Source organism: Palaemon carinicauda, chromosome 39 (assembly GCF_036898095.1).
Source record: "Palaemon carinicauda isolate YSFRI2023 chromosome 39, ASM3689809v2, whole genome shotgun sequence".
Taxonomy (NCBI): Eukaryota; Metazoa; Arthropoda; class Malacostraca; order Decapoda; family Palaemonidae; genus Palaemon; species Palaemon carinicauda.
Window position 1 is genome coordinate 68687057 of NC_090763.1, and position 23271 is coordinate 68710327.

A 23271-nucleotide genomic window follows, 5' to 3' on the forward strand; every position below is an offset into this window, starting at 1 on the left:
TCTTCTTATACAATACTCATATGAGCATCAAAAGACTGCCACTGAACTCATCATAGGTCAGGCTTGGTGCCTGAGGTCAAATGTACATTCATCCTGCTTTTGGCATGTAAGCCTTTGACAAAAAGTACAAAGATTGATCAATTTATGGATTTAAGTCGGGCACCCTATTCTATTGTATTTCTCTTCCTCTTGTTTTGATAAAGTATAGTTTATATAGGAAATATTTATTCTAATGTTGTTACTGTTCTTAAATATTCCCACCATAGCCTTCAAGAGGAACCTTTCACGTCATGTATCGGTCTCTGAATGCTGGATGATCTAGAGCGATGACATTACCGAAGTGTCTCAAGAATGTCACGTGGCCTGAGAGAAAAGAGAATGGCACGATCTTGGTATGTAATACTTTTCCCTTGTGTATGCGGGGGGAGATCATCGGAGATATGAAGCTATGTTGATTGGACATCTCGCGCCCTGGACAGGTTCGCATGAAGGCGATCGAAGAGAAAACACGCACACCTGAAAAGTAAAATACCAAAAAGTCCAATGACAGTCTAGGGAGACAGAGGACATGTCCGATCTCTACTGAGTCAAAAGAAAAAGTGACGTACCTCAAAGCTGTGAGTGTATATATAGAGGTGACTGGATACCCCCCAGCCACCCCCAACCTACCCGCTCAAGTGGTTAGGCAGGGTTGCCACCTCGCACTTTAAGTCTAGTGGCTACCTTCCAGCTTCGCCGAAAGATAATCCAAATAAATAACGGAATGTTTGTTAGTATGGGAACAATTCCTTGTACTTACCCTATCACCTTGTGAACAAGGTGAGAACATACTGGTACGAAAGAGGCGAGTCCCAATGCTTGTTCGAGAAGAGAATTCTTGGCACGCACTGCTTGTCTCCCTCCCAAAAATTAGAAAGAAATTGTCCAGGAAGGGGAAGAAGGGCAGGGCCTTATATTTCTACCGACAGTGCGCATAATAATTCTCATGACAGAAGAGCACCAGCAGCAGGTATGTGAGCACCTTTAATGCATACCAATATGTATACTCAGCACCACGCTGTCTCTCCCATGGGGAGGAAAACGGTAGGAGTCACACGTATGTGACTTCCATTGATCAGCCTTTCTTGATGCCTTCCTTGTAGGTTGGTCTTGAAGCATGGTAAGATCCCATAAAGAATAGTGTGAGTGTGTAGGGATCTGGCCCATGCATAGGGTTGCTGCTCTTTGAGAACTAGCGCATGGAGATCTAGCATATGGTATGCTCCCAGAACGTATTTGAGGGGATTCAGCACGAGGGGATCTAGTGAAGTCTTCAAGTAGGCCTAGGATGCACTGGCAAATGTAAAACTGAAGTCTACCCTTACTACAAGGTGATGGTGCACTTTCAGGAGGAGGTAGTGAGAACTAATGAGGGTGTTCTCCTGTAGGAGAATGTGCTAGTACAGGAGAGCACTCAAAAGCTATTGCGAACAGGTACAGGAGCACATACACAAGAGTCCTCAATATTAAGATATCGTCTTTTCTTTCATCTTCGGTGAAAGAAGTCAAGGAGACTCTTGGAGCAGCACTGTTTCTCCTTGGGAGAAAAATGGTTGAAGTGATGCGTACGGAACTCCCATCGATCGCTCTTCGGATTTGTTCGACCATAGAGGGAAAAGAAGAAAGGAGCCCTTCAATCCTGACTGGTAGTGTGAAGAGATGAATGTGAGGCAGAAGAGAAAAAGGAAATTGAAGTGTTGTTCAGGCCGATGAAGATGCTCCAACAGGGAAAAGGTGATGGTAACTCCATGAAAAGACACCACAAACAGGTGATACTGTATGTCCTTAGCAGCCTTCTGGGAATGGGAGAACATTGAAGGAAGATGAATGGCAATGACCTTCTGCTTCACACTCAGCAGGCGTAAAACCTTCCTATGATGGTGCACATTAATGTCTAAGGATTGCCGACCTCCTTAGGAATACACTGACATCGTAACCATGTCACACAAATAGTAATACTATCTAACAGGAACAAGAATGTGGATATCAGCAGGTTTGCATGGAAAACTGTCACAAGCTAGTTATCGAAAACTATTGGAAATCTTGTCTTTCCTTCTAAATATCCTTTGCCAACAATGATCTGCTAACATAATTATCTAAAATACAAAAACAAAAGGTTAAAATTGCCAGTTGAGGACACCGAAAGTACATCTGTACTATGCAGCAGCTGAAAACAAAGTGAGGGTTGAGTGGCCTGACGGGTGGGCAACACCTCCCTGCCACCCAGCAGTAACTACCACCACTTCCTTAAAGTTTTAATAGTCGTATTCAGCTTCACTGACAGCATACTGTATTCCTATTAAAGGACGAGATTTGGCATGTGTAGGAAAAAATGGCGTAAGATTCAATAATGGATTTGTATGTGCATGTGAATACTGTATAGCTATTTGAGGTAAAGTGTACATACAGTACTTTACACTTCGTGCAGATATCACCTGAAAGGTTAGTGGGTGGTTAGGTATGCTAAAATGATTATCAACAAATCATCTTGTTGAAGTAAGAGAATCACTTCTGCACAGTCAAATGGTGAACAGTACTACAGTACAAGATACTGCTTATCAACAAATCAACTTATTGAGGTAAGAGTGAATCTTACTTGAAATGTTAGTGAATGGTAAGGTATGCTAAAATGATTATCAACAAATCATCTTATTGAAGTAAGAGAATCACTTCTGCACAGTCAAATGGTGAACAATACTAAAGCACAAGATACTTTCCCAAAGAAACACAATAGCAAGAAATTTTTCCTAATGAGAAAATAGTATAAAAAGACAAAAAATGACAAATTCGAAGATAATTTGTATTTTTCCTAACCATACAAACCTTAGCTATTTACAAAGGGTTTACTTTTAGCGCAGCTGAAATGACGAGCCAATAGTTTTAACGAGGGTTAATTACCCCCGCGCTAGTTAGCGGGGGGTGGGGAAGGGTAGCTTGCTACCCCTCCCCCCTCCACACACCGGTGACTTGCTTCACTTCACTTAGAGGTAGGACTTGACTTGGGGGTCAGGGATGGCGGGCACATATGTGTAAATAGCTAAGGTTTGTATGGTTAGGAAAAATACAAATTATCTTCGAATTTGTCATTTGTTCCGTAACCGAAATACAAACCACGCTATTTACAAAGGGTGACTTACCCCTTAGGAAGGGTGGAAAGTCCCCAGCCTTACTGACTTCGGCTTGCCCGGGGGCTCGATCCCTCAGTGAGCAGCACTAGAGAGAGGGAGCCCCTGTACCTCACAAGTTTCTAGCATCGCTAGGAACGAGTGGCCTACATAAGCAGTGTGAGGAGGAGAGTGTGACTCGTCCTATGAAGTTGACCTTGAGACCTTCAGATAGGAATTCTAGGATAGGACGTTCCCCATACCACCTCGTCAGGGTATGGGAGACGCAACAGTATTAAGCTTAATACTAGGAGCACAAAGAAGCATGGGTTACCTGCAGAGGTCGAGGTCAGCTATGCGAGGACCAGGATGCTGCTTCCCCAAGAGAGGGGAGAATGAAGAAAGAAGTAAGGGTCAGACATACTCTTTCATTCACGCAGACTAAGACCGGGTAACAACGCCCTCAACCTACTGCTACTTGTCCAAAAAGGAGCCTGAGGTTAGACCAGCTGTTGTGCAGCCACCACAGGGCCGATAGAAAACGTATCGAGGCTCCTGTGGGTCACGTCTTGCAGGTAGTGGGCTGTGAAGGTTGTTTGACGCTTCCAGACCCCAGCTTGAAGTACCTGCGTCACAGAGAAGTTTCTCTTGAAGGCCAGGGATGTAGCAATACCCCTGACATCGTGGGCCCGAGGGCGACGTGACGGAGGAGGGTCAGTATTCAGGGCATGGTAGATAACCCTTCGAATCCAAGCTGAGATGGTGTTCCTGGTGACCCTCCTCTTTGTCCTGCCTGTGCTCACAAACAAAGCTCGCACATGAGGACGGACTGCAGCCGTTCTCTTCAAGTAGTGCCTCAGACACCTCACTGGACATAGTAGCAGCTGATCTGGGTCGTTTGTTACAGAACGGAGACTCGCGATCCTGAAAGAGTCGAACCGAGGATCCGGCACTCCAGGATTCTGAGTCTTGGCCACAAACTCAGGGACGAACCTGAACGTTACCTCCCCCCATCCCCTTGAATGGGCGATGTCGTACGAGAGACCATGAAGTTCACTAACTCGCTTGGCCGAAGCCAAGGCGAGTAGGAAAGCCGTCTTCCAAGACAGGTGGCGATCGGAGGCCTGGCGTAATGGCTCGAAGGGAGGTCTCTTAAGAGACCTGAGGACTCGAACCACGTTCCAAGGAGGGGGTCTCAGTTCCGACTGGGGGCAGGTAAGCTCATAGCTACGTATGAGTAAAGAGAGTTCTAGCGATGAAGAAATATCCACGCCCTTCAATCTGAAGGCAAGCTTAAGGCTGAGCGATAGCCTTTCACTGCCGAGACAGAAAGGCGCATTTCTTCTCGCAGATACACGAGGAAGTCCGCTATTGCTGGAATAGTGGCATCGAGTGGAGAGATACCCCTTCCACGACACCAACCACAAAAGACTCTCCACTTTGCTTGGTAGACTCCCTCGGAGGACCTTCGCACGTGCCGAGACATTTTCTCCGCAACCTGTTGCGAAAAGCCTCTCTTCGCGAGGAGACGCTGGATAGTCTCCAGGCGTGAAGCTGAAGCGAGGCTACGGCCCTGTGAGGGACGCCGGAGTGGGGTTGTCTGAGAAGCTCGTGTCGTGGAGGAAGCTCCCTTGGGAGTTCCGTCAGGAGTTGCAGAAGGTCCGGAAACCATTCCGCGTGATGCCATAGCGGAGTTACTAGAGTCATGGAACAGTTGACCGATAGTCTGGTCCTGTTGAGCACCCTTCTCATCAGACAGAATGGTGGGAAGGCGTACACGTCGATGTTGTCCCACCGTTGCTGGAAAGCATCTTGCCAGAGTGCCTTGGGGTCCGGGACTGGTGAGCAGTACAGGGGCAGCTTGAAGTTCAAGGCTGTCGCGAACAAGTCCACAGTCGGGGAACCCCACAAAGTCAGGACTTTGTTGGCTATCTGAGGATCCAAAGACCACTCGGTACTCACTATCTGCGAAGCCCTGCTCAGACTGTCGGCGAGCACATTCCTCTTGCCAGGAATGAAGCGAGCTGATAGTGTTATCGAGTGGGTTTCGGTCCACCTCAGAGTCTCTACTGCAAGATGGGATAGCTGTTGCGAAAAAGTGCCTCCCTGCTTGTTGATATAAGCCACTACCGTGGTGTTCTCGCTCATCACCACCACGGAGTGACCCGCCAGGGACCGTTGGAACTGCTGAAGAGCCAGAAAGACGGCCTTCAATTCTAGCAGGTTGATGTGTAGGCACTTTTCTGATTCTGACCAAAGGCCTGAGGCCCTCTGGTTCAGAACGTGCGCCCCCCACCCTTCTTTTGACGCGTCCGAAAACAGAGTCAATTCCGGGGGGAGGACGAGAAGACTCACTCCCTTCCGCAGGTTCTCGTCGGCCAGCCACCACCGCAAGTCCGTCTGTTCCAGAGACCCCATTGGGATCAGAATGTCCGGGGAATCGGATCCTTGATTCCACCGGGACTTGAGCCGCCATTGAAGGGATCTCATCCTGAGGCGGCTGTTTGGAACCAGACGGGCCAGGGAGGATAGGTGGCCTAAGAGACGCAACCACGATTGGGCGGGGAGTTCTTTTCGCCTGAGGAAAGGTTCCGCCACCCTCCTCAGCCTTGCTATCCGGTCGTCTGATGGAAAGGCTTTGTGGAGATTGGTGTCTATTAGCATGCCTAGATAAACCAGTCGTTGGGACGGCTGCAGAGAGGACTTCTCGAGGTTTACCACGATCCCCAGATCCTGGCAAAGATCCAGAAGCCTGTCTCAGTGCCGAAGAAGGGTCGACTCCGAGTCGGCTAGGATCAGCCAATCGTCCAGGTAACGAAGGAGACGAATGCCGTTCCTGTGCGCCCAAGATGAAATCAGGGTGAACACTCTGGTGAACACCTGAGGAGCTGTGGAGAGACCGAAACACAGCACCTTGAACTGGTAGATCTTGTTGTCTAGGCAGAATCTCAGGTACTTCCTGGAAGACGGATGGATTGGGATCTGGAAGTACGCGTCCTTTAGATCCAGTGTACACATGAAGTCTTGTGGTCTCACCGCAAGTCTGACCGTGTCTGCTTTCTCCATGCTGAACCGGGTTTGTTTGACAAACCTGTTCAGAGCTGAGAGATCGATGATGGGTCTCCAGCCTCCAGTAGCCTTCTTTACAAGAAAGAGTCGACTGAAGAAGCCTGGGGAGCCGTCCACGACCTCCTGGAGAGCACCCTTCTCGAGCATGGTCTCGACTTCGGCCGGAAGGGCCAGCCCCTTTGCCGATCCCGTGGCATAGGAGCTCAACGACACTGGATTCGCTGTTAGGGGAGGTTGAGATGTCGTGAACGGGACGCGATAACCTTGGCCGATCACTGAGACCGTCCAAGCATCGGCCCCGTGTTGCTGCTACCTGCGGACGCAACGCTGAAGGCATCCCCCCACAGGTGGACAGCCACCCCTAGGGCTTGCGGCCGCGGCCGCCACCCCTAGGAGTCTTGCCTCCCCTGGAGGACTTACCGCCCCTCTTGACCTTGGCTGGAAAGGGCTGGGGCTTAGACACCACTCTCTTAGCTGCCGGTGCCTGTTTGGGAGCCTTACGAGGCTGTTGCTGCTGTTGTGGCGGGGCTGCAGGCTTATAGGGCCGAGTTGTAAGGGCCCTGTGGAGGAGGGAGTCCGTGCTGGATTTCCTCCACCTCTCAGCCGTTCGCTCCATGTCTTGAGGCTCAAACAGGCTCTCCCCCAGAAGGGAAGCATGTCGGAGCCTACACACATCTACGGCGGGGACCTTCGGATGGAATCTCTCGGACACAGCATCGCGACGCTTCAACACCGAGTTGGCCCACAGGGTGGTAACCTGGTGCGCCAAAAACTCGATGGAGCGGGTGCCCGAGAGCAAGAAGGTCTCTAGGGCCTTCCTATTGGTCTCCTTGGACAAGTCCTCCGATCGCAATAGGATGCCCAGAGATCCTAGCCAGAAGTCCAGCCACGAAGTGGCCTGCATGGCACACTTAGCGACCTTCTCGTGGTTAAGGATCTCTGCCGCCGAGAACGACACCTGCCGGGCAGAGAGTTTCTCAAGGGGAACTCCCTTCGTCAGCTCCTCCACAGAGTGATGGAGAGGAAGAGCGAGGTTGTGCTCACCCAGGATCTCGAAATACCTCCTCTGCTGAAGGCGAGGAGGAGGGATGAGCTTGTTCCCGGCAGTGGAACGACTGGAGGAGGCAAGAAGTGCGAGCTGAGCGTTGGCCCTAGCCCTGGCACTCTTCAGCCCCCGAGACCAGGGCAGAGCTGCACTGGTCTTAGGGGCCTTCCGAACGTCAAACACTTCATCCAGAATCGTGTCTTTGCCTTCACGGGGGGCGATGACTGGATCCATAAGCCTGTTAAGTTGCCTTATCAGGCTTAGGACCTGCCAGAAGGCATGTTCGGATTCTTGCTGTTCTCCTCCCTGCGGGCTGGCAGCTAAGTCTCCTGCCCCAGGAATCTCTTCCTGGGGTGATACGTGGACATTCCCCTGGGTAGTCGTGGGTTCCTGACAAATCCTTGCAGAGGATTTAGGGACGGTCTTGGAATCCTTGGATTCCCTCCTGGGAGGGATACAGGATCCCAACAACGAGGTTCGAGGGGCCCCTTCCTCACGAGACGATTCTCCTGCCTGAAGCGAAGTCTCCCCCCCTGGTGCCGAGGGGAAGACTACCGCCCCACTGGACTCACCTGAGGACGGAAAGGCCTCGTCCACGGGAGAAGGAGAGAGTACTCGTGCAGGAGAAGGGACCTTCGCGACCGACCTCTTGGGAACCAACTTCGCCCTGGGGGAAGTCACCACGAAGTCCACTCCTCTCTTTCTCTTCAGCGTAGGAGAGACAGCCGTTGGTTTGTTACCCTGGCCGGCGAGTGCTGGTTTCATAACCCTCACTAACGCCCGTGCCAGCGGACCAAACCAAGTCTGCTGCTCCAAGGACACAGAGTCCGAAATCCTCGCTAAAGGGATCGGGCGATCCTTCGGGGTGGACACGACGGTACCTGCCTGAAAAGAAGGTGGGGAAAAATGCTGTACTAACCTCTCTTCGTCCTGCACTACCAACCTGTGTTTGGATGGAGGTGATCCCGAGTGCCGTCTAGGAGCACGCGTTCCTGCTGCTACCACCGGCTGTGGAATTCTCCGCGAACGATGGTCGCGCGAGGGCGAATGGTCGCGCAGGCGCGAGGGCGCGCAGGTGGATGATCGCGCGGGCGCACAGGCGAGTGGTCGCGCGGGCGCGCAGGCGAGCGGTCGCGCGGGCGCGCAGGCGAGTGGGCACGAGGGTGGGCAGGTAAATGAACACGTGTCCGAGGCGACGAACGCAAGCGTTGGCGCGACGGCGAGGGAACGCGCTGCCGCGTAGGTGAGGAAGATCGCTGGCGAAGTAGATCCACAGGCGATCGATGACGAGCTGGTGAGTGCAGTCGCTCAAGTTGGCGATGGCGCGATGTGGTATGTCGACGCACTGGCGTGCGATGGTGAGCAGCATGCGCAGGTGAATGACCGCGTAATGGTAAGCGATTGCGAGCAGCATGCGCAGGTGAATGATCGCGTGATGGGGTGCGATGGTGATCAGCATCCGCAGGAGGGCGATCGTTCAGGGGCGAGCGATGACGAGCAGCATGCGCAGGAGGGCGATCGTGCAGGGGCGAGCGATGGCGAGCAGCATGCGCAGGTGGCCGATCGCGTGATGGGGTGCGATGGTGATCAGCATCCGCAGGAGGGCGATCGTGCAGGGGCGAGCGATGGCGAGCCGCATGCGCATGAGGGCAATCGTGCAATGGCGAGCGATGGCGAGCAGCATGCGCAGGCGGGCGATCGCGCGATGGCGAGCAGCATGCGCAGGCGGGCGATCGCGCGATGGCGAGCTAGAAGCTGGCGAACCATGTTCCTTCAGGAGCGTTGGAGAACGTTGGCGCGCTAGCTGTCGCTGTTGAATAGGTGATACTAAGATCGCCTGTGCGCGCTGGCAAGCAGATGAATGCTGGCGAGGATGTAATCGCTGGCGCGTAGGTGATCGCTGGCGAGCTGGAGATCGCTGGCGAGCAGAAGGTCGACGCGTGTCATGTGAAAGGACAGGTGGCGCGGCGCGTTCACGAGCAGGAACTGGGAGATCGCTGGCGCGTTGGCGAACATGTGTTTTTGACACACGCGCAGCACGATGTTGCGTAGCCACAGGACCAGGCAGATGGTGAGCAGGGAGTTCAGCAGGAACTAAAGGGTGGTCAGAGACCGCAGGGCGATGGTCCTCAAATGAGCGCTGACGCTCTGAAGAGAGCTGACGAGCAGGAGAGCGCTGGCGAGGGGGGCGAACATCAGGAGAGAGCCGACGAGCAGGTGAGCGTCGGCGAGCAGGAGAGTCTTGGCGAGCAGGAGATCGTCGACGAGCAGGAGAGCGCTGAAGTTCAGGAGAGCGCTGGCGAGCAGGAGAGCGCTTGTGCGCTAGCACTGCTCGCGTAAGGGAAGGATCCCTTAGCCCCGAAGGGACCGTTGCCCGTCGGGTGACGAGTTCTCCAGAAGGCGAAGATCTGGCAGGAGATGGTGAGCGGTCTGCAGAGAGGTTCAAGGAGGGCTGAGCTGTAAGTTGAGGCTGACGAGGAGAGTCCCCCCCGGAGGATGAAGACCCAAAAAGGCGCCTCTTAGTCCCCCTGTAAGGGGAAGGGAGGCCCTTGTGGCGTAGCGGACGGTGAGCCTTACGGCGGAGGCGGCCTCGGGGGAGATCGTCGGGACCATCGGTCCTCCGAAGGGGAGTCTCCGTTAAAGCACTTCCCTCAGAAGGAAGCTGAGCAGCAGCCGAGACCGAAGGACTCACTTCCCCCTTCGAAGGATGTACGGAAGGAGGAGGAGAGCCTTTAGCACCATCACCCGCAACAGCACCTGCGGCGGAAGGCCCAGCCACGTCGGAGGCCTCTGTCACCACGACGTCGACAATAAACAGAGGGTCTACCTCTGCTACCACCGGCGACTGCTTAACAGCGGCCCCCAACGAGACAAGGTCAATAAGAGCGACCCTGGAGGGCAAGCCCTTAAGCCCCAGGGACGACCAAATCTGTAAAAGATCATCACTGGATAAGGCATTATCAATAACCTCCCCCGGAGGAGGAGGGGGAACCGCCTCGCTATGGGAGGCGACGCCCTCTCCCCCCACCAAAGGTCGGGAAACAGAACAAGGACCTGCGCTCCCACTCGGCCGATTCTCCTTAGGAGGCGGACGAGGGGGAGCTTCGGAGGAGGTTTGGGCGGCGGAAGAAGAGTCCCGAGAACCTTCCTCCTTCAAGGCTAACCCCGGAGGAGAACGGTCTCTCTTGGACTTCTTCTTATGCCGACGGCCAAACCTCTCCCACTGGAAGGCAGACCACTCCCTGCACTCACGGCACATGTTCTCCTGGTCACGCTGTCGGCTCCGACATTGAGGGCAGAGGGTGTGTGGATCCGTATTTACGTCCGACATGAAAGTCCCACAAGGACGACCGGCAACTCCAGGGCATGTACGTATTGTAAAGAAATAACTGAAGGTCAACTTCCAACCAACACACACGCTGAAAAGAAAAAGCAGAAAATTAAAGGCTGTCACGAAGGCGATGAGCAGACACGTCTGATCACCGCCGAGCCAAAAGTGAAGTGAAGCAAGTCACCGGTGTGTGGAGGAGGGAGGGGTAGCAAGCTACCCTTCCCCACCCCCCGCTAACTAGCGCGGGGGTAATTAACCCTCGTTAAAACTATTGGCTCGTCATTTCAGCTGCGGTAAAAGTAAACCCTTTGTAAATAGCGTGCTTTGTATTTCGGTTACGGAACAATGGCCAATTAGAATAACAATTTCCACCGATATACTGTACCCTATTCTACAGAAATCATAATCTAACTGCCTTAAAAGATATATCATAGTACATTAGTAAACTACGAATCTGGTTTCAAGTAACTTGATCAATAACTTACCTATAGTGTTCATAACGGGCCAATTTGACATAAGGGTCATTGAGCTGTCGAGTTAACCAATCTTGAGAACTTTTGCTCTTTCCCTTTAATGATTTTGGAACAATCTTGCTCAATGCCGATGATGTATGAAAGCAAGCATAGGTGATGGAACTCAGTCTGCTTCTTATAATCATCTTCTAAATCATCATCTGTATAAAAAAGGAGCAAGTATAATAGTAATATAAAAACTAATAGAATAGATGTACATGCATAATGAACAATACATTAACAACAGCCTTAAAAGAATTGCTATTGCAGACAAATCTATGCTGCTTGCAAAATAATAATAAAAATACCATAACTTCAGATATGAATTGATTGGGTGAATCTGTCTCTATACTTTGGATTATATGCACGGAACTTGACACTAGTAAATAATTAGCCCTCCATACAGTCAATACCATACTGATCTTTGGGTATGAAATGAGAGATTCAAATAATCATCCAAAATTTATGATGTAATCTGTATACTTCAAAGAAAAAAAATGATATTTTAATTATAAAATAAATTTTTGAATATACTTACCCGGTGAATATATAATAGCTGCAACTCTGCGGCTCGACAGAAAACACACTCAAAAAACTCGCGAGCGATCGCTATGAAGGTTGCGGGTGTGCCTACCAGCGCCAACTGTTGGCCAGATACCACTCTTGTATGTAAACAAAACCTTCAATTCTTCTCGTCCCGCTGCGTCTCTATTGGGGAGGAAGGGAGGGTCATTTAATTTATATATTCACCGGGTAAGTATATTCAAAAATTTATTTTATAATTAAAATATAATTTTTAAATATTTAACTTAGCCGGTGAATATATAATAGCTGATTCACACCCAAGGAGGTGGGTAGAGACCAGAGTTAATTATGTTTACAGCGTATAAGCTAAGAGTTTTTTTCATTTTGACAGTTATCAATACAACAAAACCAAAATAAATAGGTACCTGGTAAGGAAGTTGACTTAGACGATTACTCTGCCTTGTAAGTCTGTCTTCCTCACGGAGCCCAGCGATCCTCTTAGGATGCTGACAGACTCCCAGGAGCTGAAGTATCAAGGGCTGCAACCCATACAACAGGACCTCATCAAACCCCTAATCTGGGCGCTCTCAAGAAATGACTTTGACCACCCGCCAAATCAACCAGGATGCGAAAGGCTTCTTAGCCTTCCGAACAACCCATAAAAACAATATTAAAAACATTTCAAGAGACAGATTAAAAGGATATGGAATTAGGGAAGTGTAGTGGTTGAACCCTCACCCACTACTGCACTCGCTGCTACGAATGGACCCAGTGTGTAGCAGTCCTCGTAAAGAGTCTGGACATCTTTCAAGTAAAATGACGCGAACACTGACTTGCTTCTCCAAAAGGTCGCGTCCATGATACTTTGCAGAGATCTATTTTGCTTGAAGGCCACGGAAGTTGCTATAGCTCTAATCTCGTGCGTCTTAACCTTAAGCAAAGATCGGTCTTCCTCACTCAAGTGGGAATGAGCTTCTCGTATTAAAAATCTGATAAAATATGACAAAGCATTCTTTGACATAGGTAAGGATGGTTTCTTAACCGAACACCATAACGCTTCAGATTTACCTCGAAAAGGCTTAGTATGAGCTAAATAGAACTTAAGAGCTCTAACGGGGCATAATATTCTCTCTAGTTCGTTGCCTACGATCTCTGATAAGCTAGGAATATCAAAAGATTTAGGCCAAGGACGAGAAGGCAGTTCATTCTTGGCCAGGAAACCAAGTTGAAGAGAACAAGTGGCTTTTTCTGTCGAAAAACCGATGTTCTTGCTGAAGGCATGAAGCTCACTGACTCTTTTAGCCGAGGCCAAGCACACCAGGAAAAGAGTCTTAAGAGTGAGATCCTTCAGGGAGGCTGAATGTAAAGGCTCAAACCTGTCTGACATGAGGAATCTTAGGACCACGTCTAAGTTCCATCCAGGTGTAGCCAAACGACGTTCCTTAGAGGTCTCAAAAGACTTAAGGAGATCTTGTAGATCTTTATTGTTGGAAAGATCTAAGCCTCTATGCCGGAAGACCGAAGCCAACATGCTCCTGTAGCCCTTGATCGTGGGAGCTGAAAGGGAGCGAACTCTTCTCAGGTATAAGAGAAAATCAGCGATTTGGGCTACAGAGGTACTGGACGAGGATACAGATACTGACTTGCACCAGTCTCGGAAGATTTCCCACTTCGATTGGTAAACTCTAATGGTAGAAGCTCTCCTCGCTCTTGCAATCGCACTGGCTGCCTCCTTCGAAAAGCCTCTAGCTCTAGAGAGTCTTTCGATAGTCTGAAGGCAGTCAGACGAAGAGCATGGAGGCTTTGGTGTACCTTCTTTACGTGGGGCTGACGTAATAGGTCTACTCTTAGAGGAAGACTTCTTGGAAAGTCTACCAGCCATCGAAGTACCTCGGTGAACCATTCTCTCGCGGGCCAGAGGGGAGCAACTAACGTCAACCTTGTCCCTTCGTGAGAGGCGAATTTCTGCAGTACATACCTTGTTGACAATCTTGAATGGTGGGAATGCGTATAGGTCTAGGTGAGACCAATCTAGGAGAAAGGCATCTATATGTATTGCTGCTGGGTCTGGGACTGGAGAGCAATAGATTGGAAGCCTCTTGGTCATCGAGGTTGCAAAGAGGTCTATGGTGGGTTGACCCCAAGTCGCCCAAAGCCTCTTGCACACATCCTTGTGGAGGGTCCATTCGGTAGGAATTACCTGACCTCTCCGACTGAGGCAATCTGCTAGAACGCTCAAGTCGCCCTGGATAAACCTCGTTACCAGGGAGATGCCTCGATCTCTTGACCAGATGAGCAGGTCCCTTGCGATCTCGTACAGTGACAGGGAGTGGGTGCCTCCTTGTTTGGAAATGTACGCCAAGGCTGTGGTGTTGTCCGAGTTGATCTCCACCACTTTGTCTCGAAGGAGACTCTCGAAGCTCATCAAGGCCAGGTGAACTGCCAAAAGCTCCTTGCCGTTGATGTGCATGCTCCTCTGACTTGCGGTCCACAGACCTGAGCATTCCCGACCATCCAGTGTCGCACCCCAACCTAAATCCGATGCGTCTGAGAATAGAACGTGGTTTGGTTTCTGAACTGCTAGGGGAAGACCCTCTCGTAGACTGATATTGTCTTTCCACCAATTCAGGCAAGTCTTTACTGTTTCGCAAATCAGGATCGAGACCGCCTCTAGCGTCTTGTCCTTTTTCCAGTGAAAAGCTAGATGGAATTGTAGAGGTCGGAGGTGTAGCCTTCCTAGCGAGACAAACTGCTCCAGGGATGATAGAGTTCCTACTAGACTCATCCAATTCCTGACTGAGCAACGTTCTCTCTTCAACATCCTTTGGATTACGAGCAGGGCTTGATCTATTCTGGGGGCAGACGGAAAAGCCCGAAAAACTGGACTGCGAATCTCCATCCCTAAATACAGTATAGTTTGGGATGGGATCAGCTGGGACTTTTCCAAGTTGACCAAAAGTCCCAATTCCTTGGTCAGATCCAATGTCCAATTGAGATCCTTCAGACAGCGATGACTGGACGAGGCTCTGAGAAGCCAGTCGTCCAAATAAAGGGAGGCTCGGATACCCGATAAATGGAGGAATTTTGCCACATTCCTCATAAGCCTCGTAAACACGAGAGGAGCAGGACTTAGGCCAAAGCACAGGGCCTGAAACTGGTACACCACATTGTCGAACACAAATCTCAGAAAAGGTTGGGAATCTGAGTGAATGGGGATGTGGAAGTAAGCGTCTCTTAGGTCTAGAGAGACCATCCAGTCTCCCTTTCTGACCGCTGCTAAGACTGACTTCGTGGTCTCCATGGTGAACTTTGTCTTTGTGACAAAGACGTTCAGAGCACTGACGTCTAGCACCGGTCTCCAACCTCCTGTCTTCTTCGGTACTAGGAAGAGACGGTTGTAAAACCCCGGTGATTGATGGTCCGAGACTTTAACCACCGCTCCCTTCTCTAGCAAAAGAGACACTTCTAGTTTCAGGGCTTGTTTCTTTGCTTCCTCTCGGTACCTGGGAGAGAGATCGATGGGGGAAGTCGCTAGAGGAGGTTTGCGTACAAATGGGATTTTGTACCCCTCTCTGAGCAACCTCACAGACTGTTGATCTGCGCCTCTCTTCTCCCAGGCTCGCCAGAAGTTCTTGAGTCTGGCACCTACTGCTGTCTGAAGCTGCGAGCAGTCAGACTCTGCCACGCGAGGACTTGGCTCCTTTCCTCTTTCCTCTCTTTCCTTCGGCACGAGTACTTCCCCTGCTGGGGGCTCTGCCACGAAAGGGCGGAATAAACCTGGACGCTGGAGTGTCTATCCTAGGTCTAGCAGAAAAGGCAGACGAAGGGGTCCCTTTGCGAGCCGAGGACGCAACCAAGTCATGGGTGTCCTTCTGCACTAGAGACAACGCTATGTCCTTAACCAAAAGTTCAGGAAACAAGAACTTAGACAAAGGGGCAAAGAGTAGCTCAGATCGTTGACAGGGTGTCACTCCTGCTGACAGAAAAGAGCACAGAGACTCTCGTTTCTTTAGGACTCCTGAAGTAAACGAGGAGGAGAGCTCATTGGATCCATCGCGGATGGCCTTATCCATGCAGGACATAATGAGTAAGGAGACATCTCTATCGGCCGATGAGATTTTCCTACTCAAGGCTCCCAAACACCAGTCAAGGAAGTTGAAAACTTCAAACGCCCTAAAAATGCCTTTAAGTAGATGGTCAAGGTCTGAGGATGACCAACTAATCTTCGAGCGTCTCATGGCTAGGCGGCGGGGAGAGTCTACAAGACTTGAGAAGTCGCCCTGGGCAGAGGCAGGAACTCCCAAGCCGAGAACTTCTCCCGTGGCATACCAGACGCTCGATCTAGACGAGAGTTTAGATGGGGGGAAGGCAAAGGCCGTCTTCCCTAAACTCCTCTTGGTTTCCAACCAATCGCCTAACAGCCGTAAAGCTCTCTTGGATGAACGAGAGAGAACGAGTTTTGTAAAGGCTGGCATGTCAGCAGGTACGCCTAAAACAAACTCAGACGGCGGCAAACGAGGAGCCACAGAGACAAAGTGTTCAGGAAACAACTCTTTAAAAATGAGCATGACTTTTTTAAAGTCCATAGATGGCGGAACTGCTCTAGGCTCATCAATATCTGAAGGATGATCCTCAGGCTGAGGGTCAGCAACGTCTTCATCCGAAAGTTCCTCATCTGACAACTGATGAGAAACAAGCAAAGGGTGCATAAGTGGCGGAGCAGGGTGCAGCGTCCTGAAACTGCTTGACAGTCTGGGAACTGTCAACAACAACAGGTGCGTGAGGACGCACAGCGTCCACCCGAGACTGCTTAGACCACCTAGGTTGTGCAGTCAAAACAACTCTAGGTTGCGGAGGTTGACGCACCGCGTCAAAACAAGTCAACTCTGATGGTTGACGAACGTCCTGAACGTCACCAGGCGCATCAGCGAGTTGCCTAACGTCCACATGCGGCTGAAAATCCACACGAGATCGCATCGAGTGTGGTACTAACCCAACCGTTTGACGTGAGATGGCTACACCAACGTCAACTGGACGCACAACAGAACGCTTGGGTGGCTGAAGGCCAGGATCTCTATGAGATAAACGGCTAGGCTCAACGGAAACCTTATCTGCATTATAGTCTTCCATAAGGGACGCAAGCTTAGACTGCATGTCCTGCAGTATAACCCATTTAGGGTCTACAGGAACGGGTGCGGTAACAGACGGGGTTAGCGTTTGAGACGGCACAACCTTGCCTTGCTAGGCGGCGAGCAGTCATCCGATGACAGCAACGGGTCCGAACTGTCCCAATGACTACATCCAGGACGTTGGACCTGTCCTGAAGGGACCGACTTGCGTTTAAGAGGCCTAGAAACCTTGCTCCATGGTTTCTTGCGTGAAAAGCCTTCGGAAGACGAGGTAAAAATGGGCTCTCTCGTCTTATGGTAGGGGCGATCTTGACGAGATACGCCTGATACCATAGAGGGAACGTCTGTTCGCTGATCAAGGCCTCTCGAACCCATAAGTCGTACGACATTGCTTCTCCCCTGGGCTTGGGAGCTTGCAAGAGGTCCCGGATTAGGTGAACGACAGGCACGAACAGACAAACCCTCGGTCGCAACACTGTTCACAACACTTTGCGCACTAATCACTTTCCCACTTTCCGCCGTGGCACTATGGCACTTAAGTTCCTTCACGTCAGCCATGAGTTGATTACGGTCACTTGCTAACGCTTCAACTCTCTCCCCTAAGGCATGAATAGCACGTAACATGTCTTGCATAGACGGTTCCTGAGTGCTAGAAGGGGGGTTAGGAACAACCACTACAGGGGAAGGATTAGGTTCAGGGGCATGTGGAGAGGAAAAATCTACGGACCTAGATGAACTTCTCCTTACCCTATCTCTCTCTAGTCTACGTGTATATTTATCGTATTCGAGCCAATCGAATTCCGAAAGGCCCACGCATTCCTCACACCGATCTCCCAATTGACAGGTTTTACCCCGACAATTGGAACAAACAGTATGTGGGTCGAGAGAAGCCTTTGGAAGACGCCTATTACAGTCCCTAGCATTACACTTTCGAAATCTAGGTACTTGAGAAGGGTCAGCCATTTTGAATTAGTCAAAGAAAATTCCGAAAACAATCCAAGTCATCAACAAATAATCCGATTCAATAAAGAGTTCAAGAGTTTATGTTGAGGAAAAACACCTGCACTGCGAAAGCTCAAACCAAAATAAAGTACTTCACCAAATATGATGGGAAAACTCCAGGTTCTACAGCGAGTATGAATACGTCTTGTCGTCAACGTCGACAGAGAAGAATTGAAGGTTTTGTTTACATACAAGAGTGGTATCTGGCCGACAGTTGGCGCTGGTGGGCACACCCGCAACCTTCATAGCGATCGCTCGCGAGTTTTTTGAGTGTGTTTTCTGTCGAGCCGCAGAGTTGCAGCTATTATATATTCACCGGCTAAGTTAAATATTTAAAACACGTGTTTAAAGAGACCAGGCAAATAGATTTTAACATGATTTGCACTAATTTGAAAGCCCAAAGTTTGTAAGCAGTATATAGGAAATTAGGATCAAATGCTTCAAGTTATTGTATACCCTAATACAATTGGACTTTTTTACTTCTACAAGAAAATGACAAATTTGAAGGTAATTTGTATTTTTCCTAACGATACAAACTTTAGCTATCTATAAGGGTATACCCTACTTTTGGCGAAAGCTGAAAGGACGAGCAATTAAAATTTAGTGAGAATTAACTACCCATCCCGCTATTTAGCCTGCTACCCCTCCCACTCACACACCTGTGATTGCACTCGCTTTACTTGGAGATAGAACTTTAAGAGGGACAGGGTTGGCGGGCAAGTATGTATAAATAGCTAAGGTTTGTACTGTTAAGAAAAATACAAATTACCTCCGAATTTGTAATTTGTTACGAAACGGGAACAAATTACCGCTGGCCTGTACATAAAGAGCGTGATGTTTTTATCTTTTGGCGAGCGAAGCAAGCGCACGGCGAAGCAAGAACCATTAGATTTTGGGCAAATCATTTTAAACAGAAAATATATGTTTTCCTGTAGTAAATAATGTGATTTTACCAAATTTGACTTCATTTCAATTACCAGTTTTAGTGAGTGTTTAGTGGGGAATGAAGTAGCTGAACTGGTTATTCTGTTTGTTTGCAGTTGAAATGAAGGTCAAATTCTGTTAAATCATGTTATTTACTACAGGAAAACATATATCTTCTGTTTGAAATGTTTCCCTGTCCGTAATTATAATTTTACCCAATTATTATTATGGATGACAACATCACGGATTATTAAGAATTCTCGTTTTCCATGCGAGCAGCGGGCCTGGTAACCCAACTTAGCAATCCTAATTCTACAGTGTATATTTATCAATATCATTACCGTAGGCTACGCTTTGACCTAGCTATTAATTGATAGAGGGCCTACAAACGTATTTCGTGAAGCAAGCAGTTAGGAACTCGGGAACCAGTCACAGGTAAGCAATGAAACTTCGCATTATCCCCTAACCTGATCTAGGCCACAGTGACCTGACTCATATTTCTGTAGGAAAATTGACAATCAATTATGACAAATTATTATTATTATTACATTTATTATTATTATTATTGTTGTTGTTATTATTGCCATTATTATTATTATAAAAGAACTGGGTAATTGGAGCCTTTGTATATCAGCGTCCAGTTCCTCCAGGGAGCATAAAATAAGGACTCCAAATAACCTAAACTTCCTTTCTCTAATCCAACCTACAAGTCATGTCCTTACCTATTTACCTAACGGGGGGGGGGCCTCTAACGTACCCCCAGCGACCCCCTACGTGCCCTTACGGTTGTTGTTAAGTTTGGTAAAATAAACTAAAAATTACCTGTACTACGCTATAGTTTACGCTTACCATTGAATTTCTATTTTTCATGAATGTTCCTTTCAGGCAATGCTCTAGAATCGCTATAATATCACTAGAAACAAACAATCGCTAGAATAATCACTAGAAAATCTGTAAAATTATGACAATTCCACTATTCCGCAAAACAAGTAAATTGTAGTAGTTTTAAGAAGTACGTAGCCTTTGCTACGGCTCCCCGTCTCCTAATTTAGTGGCGCTGCTTCAATACTTTTTCTAGGGTTTGATTTTCTCATGATTTTATATTATTATTATTATTATTATTATTATTATTATTATTATTATTATTATTATTATTATTATTATTATTATTATTATTATTAAATGCTAAGCTACAACCCTAGCTGGAAAAGTAAGATGCTATAGGCCCAGAGAGAATAGCCCAATAAGGAAAGGAAATAGGGAAAAATAACATATTTTAAGAATAGTAACATTAAAATAAATATTTCCTATATAAACTATAAAAACATTAACAAAACAAGAGTAAGAGAAATAAGACAGAATAGTGTGCCCGAGTGTACCCTCAAGCAAGAAAACTAACCCAAGACAGTGGAAGACCATGGTATAGAGGCTATGGCACTACCCAAGACTAGAGAACAATGGTTTGATTTCGGAGTGTCCTTCTCCTAGAAGAGCTGCTTACTATAGCTGTTCTTGTTCATTTCCTTATAATTTAGTTTTAGATTCCATATCTTCAGAGAAATATTAAAATTGAAATGTTTGCAATGTGAGCAGTTTGTATATTAAGTCTGCCACTAGTAATAAATCTACTATCATTTAAAGCGAAGTAGCGATGTAAGAAATGCTAAAAATATTTTTGCTTGCAATTTTCAACTCAAAATATTGTTTGTTCACTTTTCAGTCGCTGTATTTCTTTTAATTATAAAATATTTGTCATGACATTTACCAATGTTAATTGTAATTTTCATCTCATTGTAAATTTGTACATGCTATCTTCAAATATCTTAGTAGGCTAATGTTAAAAATCTATATTTGGACTATTTCCTTTTCTAACTGCACCTCTCCTAACTGCTTAGGAATTCTTTTAACTATTTTATTGATGCTTCTTCGATATTCATTCAATGGATATTTATAAGAACACTATGTCAATACAGACAGGTAGGCCTATGCAGATTTTTCTTTTTATAAATCTTATTTTGTATGTAATACATTGACTCGCTACACTTTACATAGCATAAGTTAGAGCATTATCGTGTTCTCCCCTTGGCAAGCAATCTAGTCTTGTAAACTATTACCGTTAATTTCATTGCATTTATTGTGCTTTCTCTGTTTTTTGTTCTGTTCCTATGCATATCCTACATACTTAGTTCCTACACTTCTTTGGGTATTCATAATTCATATGAGCGATCCCTTTATTCTTATAGAAGATGCAAATTCTATTTACGTACATCTAATCAGACTGTGAAATGTTGAGACCCGAATGCCTTGGAATGCATACGATAAAATAACTGAATGAGTGTAGAGAGTATGGTTCCCTGTAGAATAGGACCATAAAAGCAATATATATATATATATATATATATATATATATATATATATATATATATATATATATATATATATATATATATATATATATCAATAAAGAAATAAAGAAATATATATACATATATACATATATATTGGTAAGTATGGCGTACCAGGTGAAAATGAGAGTGGTGAGAGACTGGTAGACATGTGTGTTGAACAAGAGATGGTAATAGGTGCTAGCTTCTTTAAAAAGAAAGATAAGAATAAGTATACGTGGGTAAGAGTGGCAAATGGAAGAGTAGTAGAAAGGGCATTAATGGATTATGTGTTGGTAACTAGAAGAATGTTTGGAAGATTGAAAGACGTGCACGTGTTTAGGGGTATGGCTAACGGTATGTCTGATCATTTTTTGGTGGAAGGAAAATTAGTTGTAGCAAAAGAGTGGGGGAATAGAGTAGGTGGATGTAAAAGGGAGGTAGTGAGGATTGAAGAGCTAATAAAACCGGGGGTAAAAAGTAAATATCAGGAAAGGTTGAAAATGGCATATGATGAGGTGAGAGTAAGAGAAACTGGTAATTTAGAGGAGGAATGGAAGTTAGTAAAAGAAAATTTTGTTGGGATTGCAAGTGATGTATGTGGCAAGAAGGTTGTTGGAGGCAGCATGAGGAAGGGCAGTGAATGGTGGAATGAAGGAGTGAAGGTGAAAGTGGAAGAGAAAAAGAGGGCTTTTGAAGAATGGCTGCAGAGTAATAGTATAGAGAAGTATGAAAAATATAGAGAGAAAAAGGTGGAAGTAAAGCGCAAGGTACGTGAGGCAAAGAGGGCAGCTGACCTGAGGTGGGGTCAGGGATTGGGTCAGTCATATGAAGAGAATAAGAAGAAGTTTTGGAAAGAAGTGAAGAGAGTAAGGAAGGCTGGCGCAAGAATTGAAGAGACAGTGAAAGATGGAAATGGAAGGTTGTTAAAAGGAGAGGAGGCAAGGAAAAGGTGGGCGGAATATTTTGAAAGTTTGCTGAATGTTGAGGATAATAGGGAGGCAGATATAATTGCTGTTCCAGGTGTTGAGGTGCCAGTGATGGGAGGTGAGAATGAGAGAGAGATAACAATAGAGGAAGTGAGGAGAGCACTAGATGAAACGAGAGTAGGAAAAGCATCTGGTATGGACGGTGTGAAAGCTGAGATGTTGAAGGAAGGGGGTGTGACTGTACTTGAATGGTTGGTGAGATTGTTTAATATGTGTTTTGTGTTGTCAATGGTACCAGTAGATTGGGTTTGTGCATGTATTGTACCACTATATAAGGGTAAGGGAGATGTGCATGAGTGTTGTAATTCAAGAGGTATTAGTTTGTTGAGTGTAGTTGGAAAAGTGTATGGTAGAGTACTGATTAATAGGATTAAGGATAAAACAGAGAATGCAATCTTGGAAGTACAGGGTGGTTTTAGAAGAGGTATGGGTTGTATGAATCAGATTTTTACAGTTAGGCAGATATGCGAGAAATATTTAGCAAAAGGTAAGGAGGTGTATGTTGCGTTTATGGATCTGGAGAAAGCATATGATAGAGTTGATAGGGAAGCAATGTGGGATGTGATGAGGTTATATGGAGTTGGTGGAAGGTTGTTGCAAGCAGTGAAAAGTTTATACAAAGGTAGTAAAGCATGTGTTAGAATAGGAAATGAAGTGAGTGATTGGTTTCCGGTGAGAGTGGGGCTGAGACAGGGATGTGTGATGTCGCCGTGGTTGTTTAACTTGTATGTTGATGGAGTGGTGAGAGAGGTGAATGCTCGAGTGCTTGGACGAGGATTAAAACTGGTAGGCGAGAATGACCATGAATGGGAGGTAAATCAGTTGTTGTTTGCGGATGATACTGTACTGGTAGCAGACACAGAAGAGAAGCTTGACCGACTAGTGACAGAATTTGGAAGGGTGTGTGAGAGAAGGAAGTTGAGAGTTAATGTGGGTAAGAGTAAGGTTATGAGATGTACGAGAAGGGAAGGTGGTGCAAGGTTGAATGTCATGTTGAATGGAGAGTTACTTGAGGAGGTGGATCAGTTTAAGTACTTGGGGTCTATTGTTGCAGCAAATGGTGGAGTGGAAGCAGATGTACGTCAGAGAGTGAATGAAGGTTGCAAAGTGTTGGGCGCAGTTAAGGGAGTAGTAAAAAATAGAGGGTTGGGCATGAATGTAAAGAGAGTTCTATATGAGAAAGTGATTGTACCAACTGTGATGTATGGATCGGAGTCG

The 23271-nt window shown here is 47.3% G+C and overlaps 2 protein-coding genes across 5 annotated transcripts in view; both read right to left on the bottom strand.

Annotated features, from left to right (window-relative positions):
• LOC137631246 (Golgi to ER traffic protein 4 homolog) overlaps positions 1–23271 on the bottom strand; it is a 445029-nt gene that overhangs the window by 205636 nt on the left and 216122 nt on the right. The gene's annotated exons all lie outside the window — the stretch shown is intronic.
• Positions 1–23271, bottom strand: part of LOC137630895 (rRNA methyltransferase 2, mitochondrial-like) — a 75195-nt gene that overhangs the window by 13002 nt on the left and 38922 nt on the right. For 2 of the 3 annotated variants that reach the window (XM_068362432.1, XM_068362431.1), the window contains exon 2: positions 11074–11261. In XM_068362432.1, the coding sequence (XP_068218533.1) occupies positions 11074–11246 (173 nt within the window). In that variant the 5' untranslated portion in view covers positions 11247–11261. Of the gene's footprint in view, positions 1–11073; positions 11262–19529; positions 19692–23271 lie in introns of those variants that run through there. The other variant, XM_068362430.1, reaches the window with a different exon arrangement.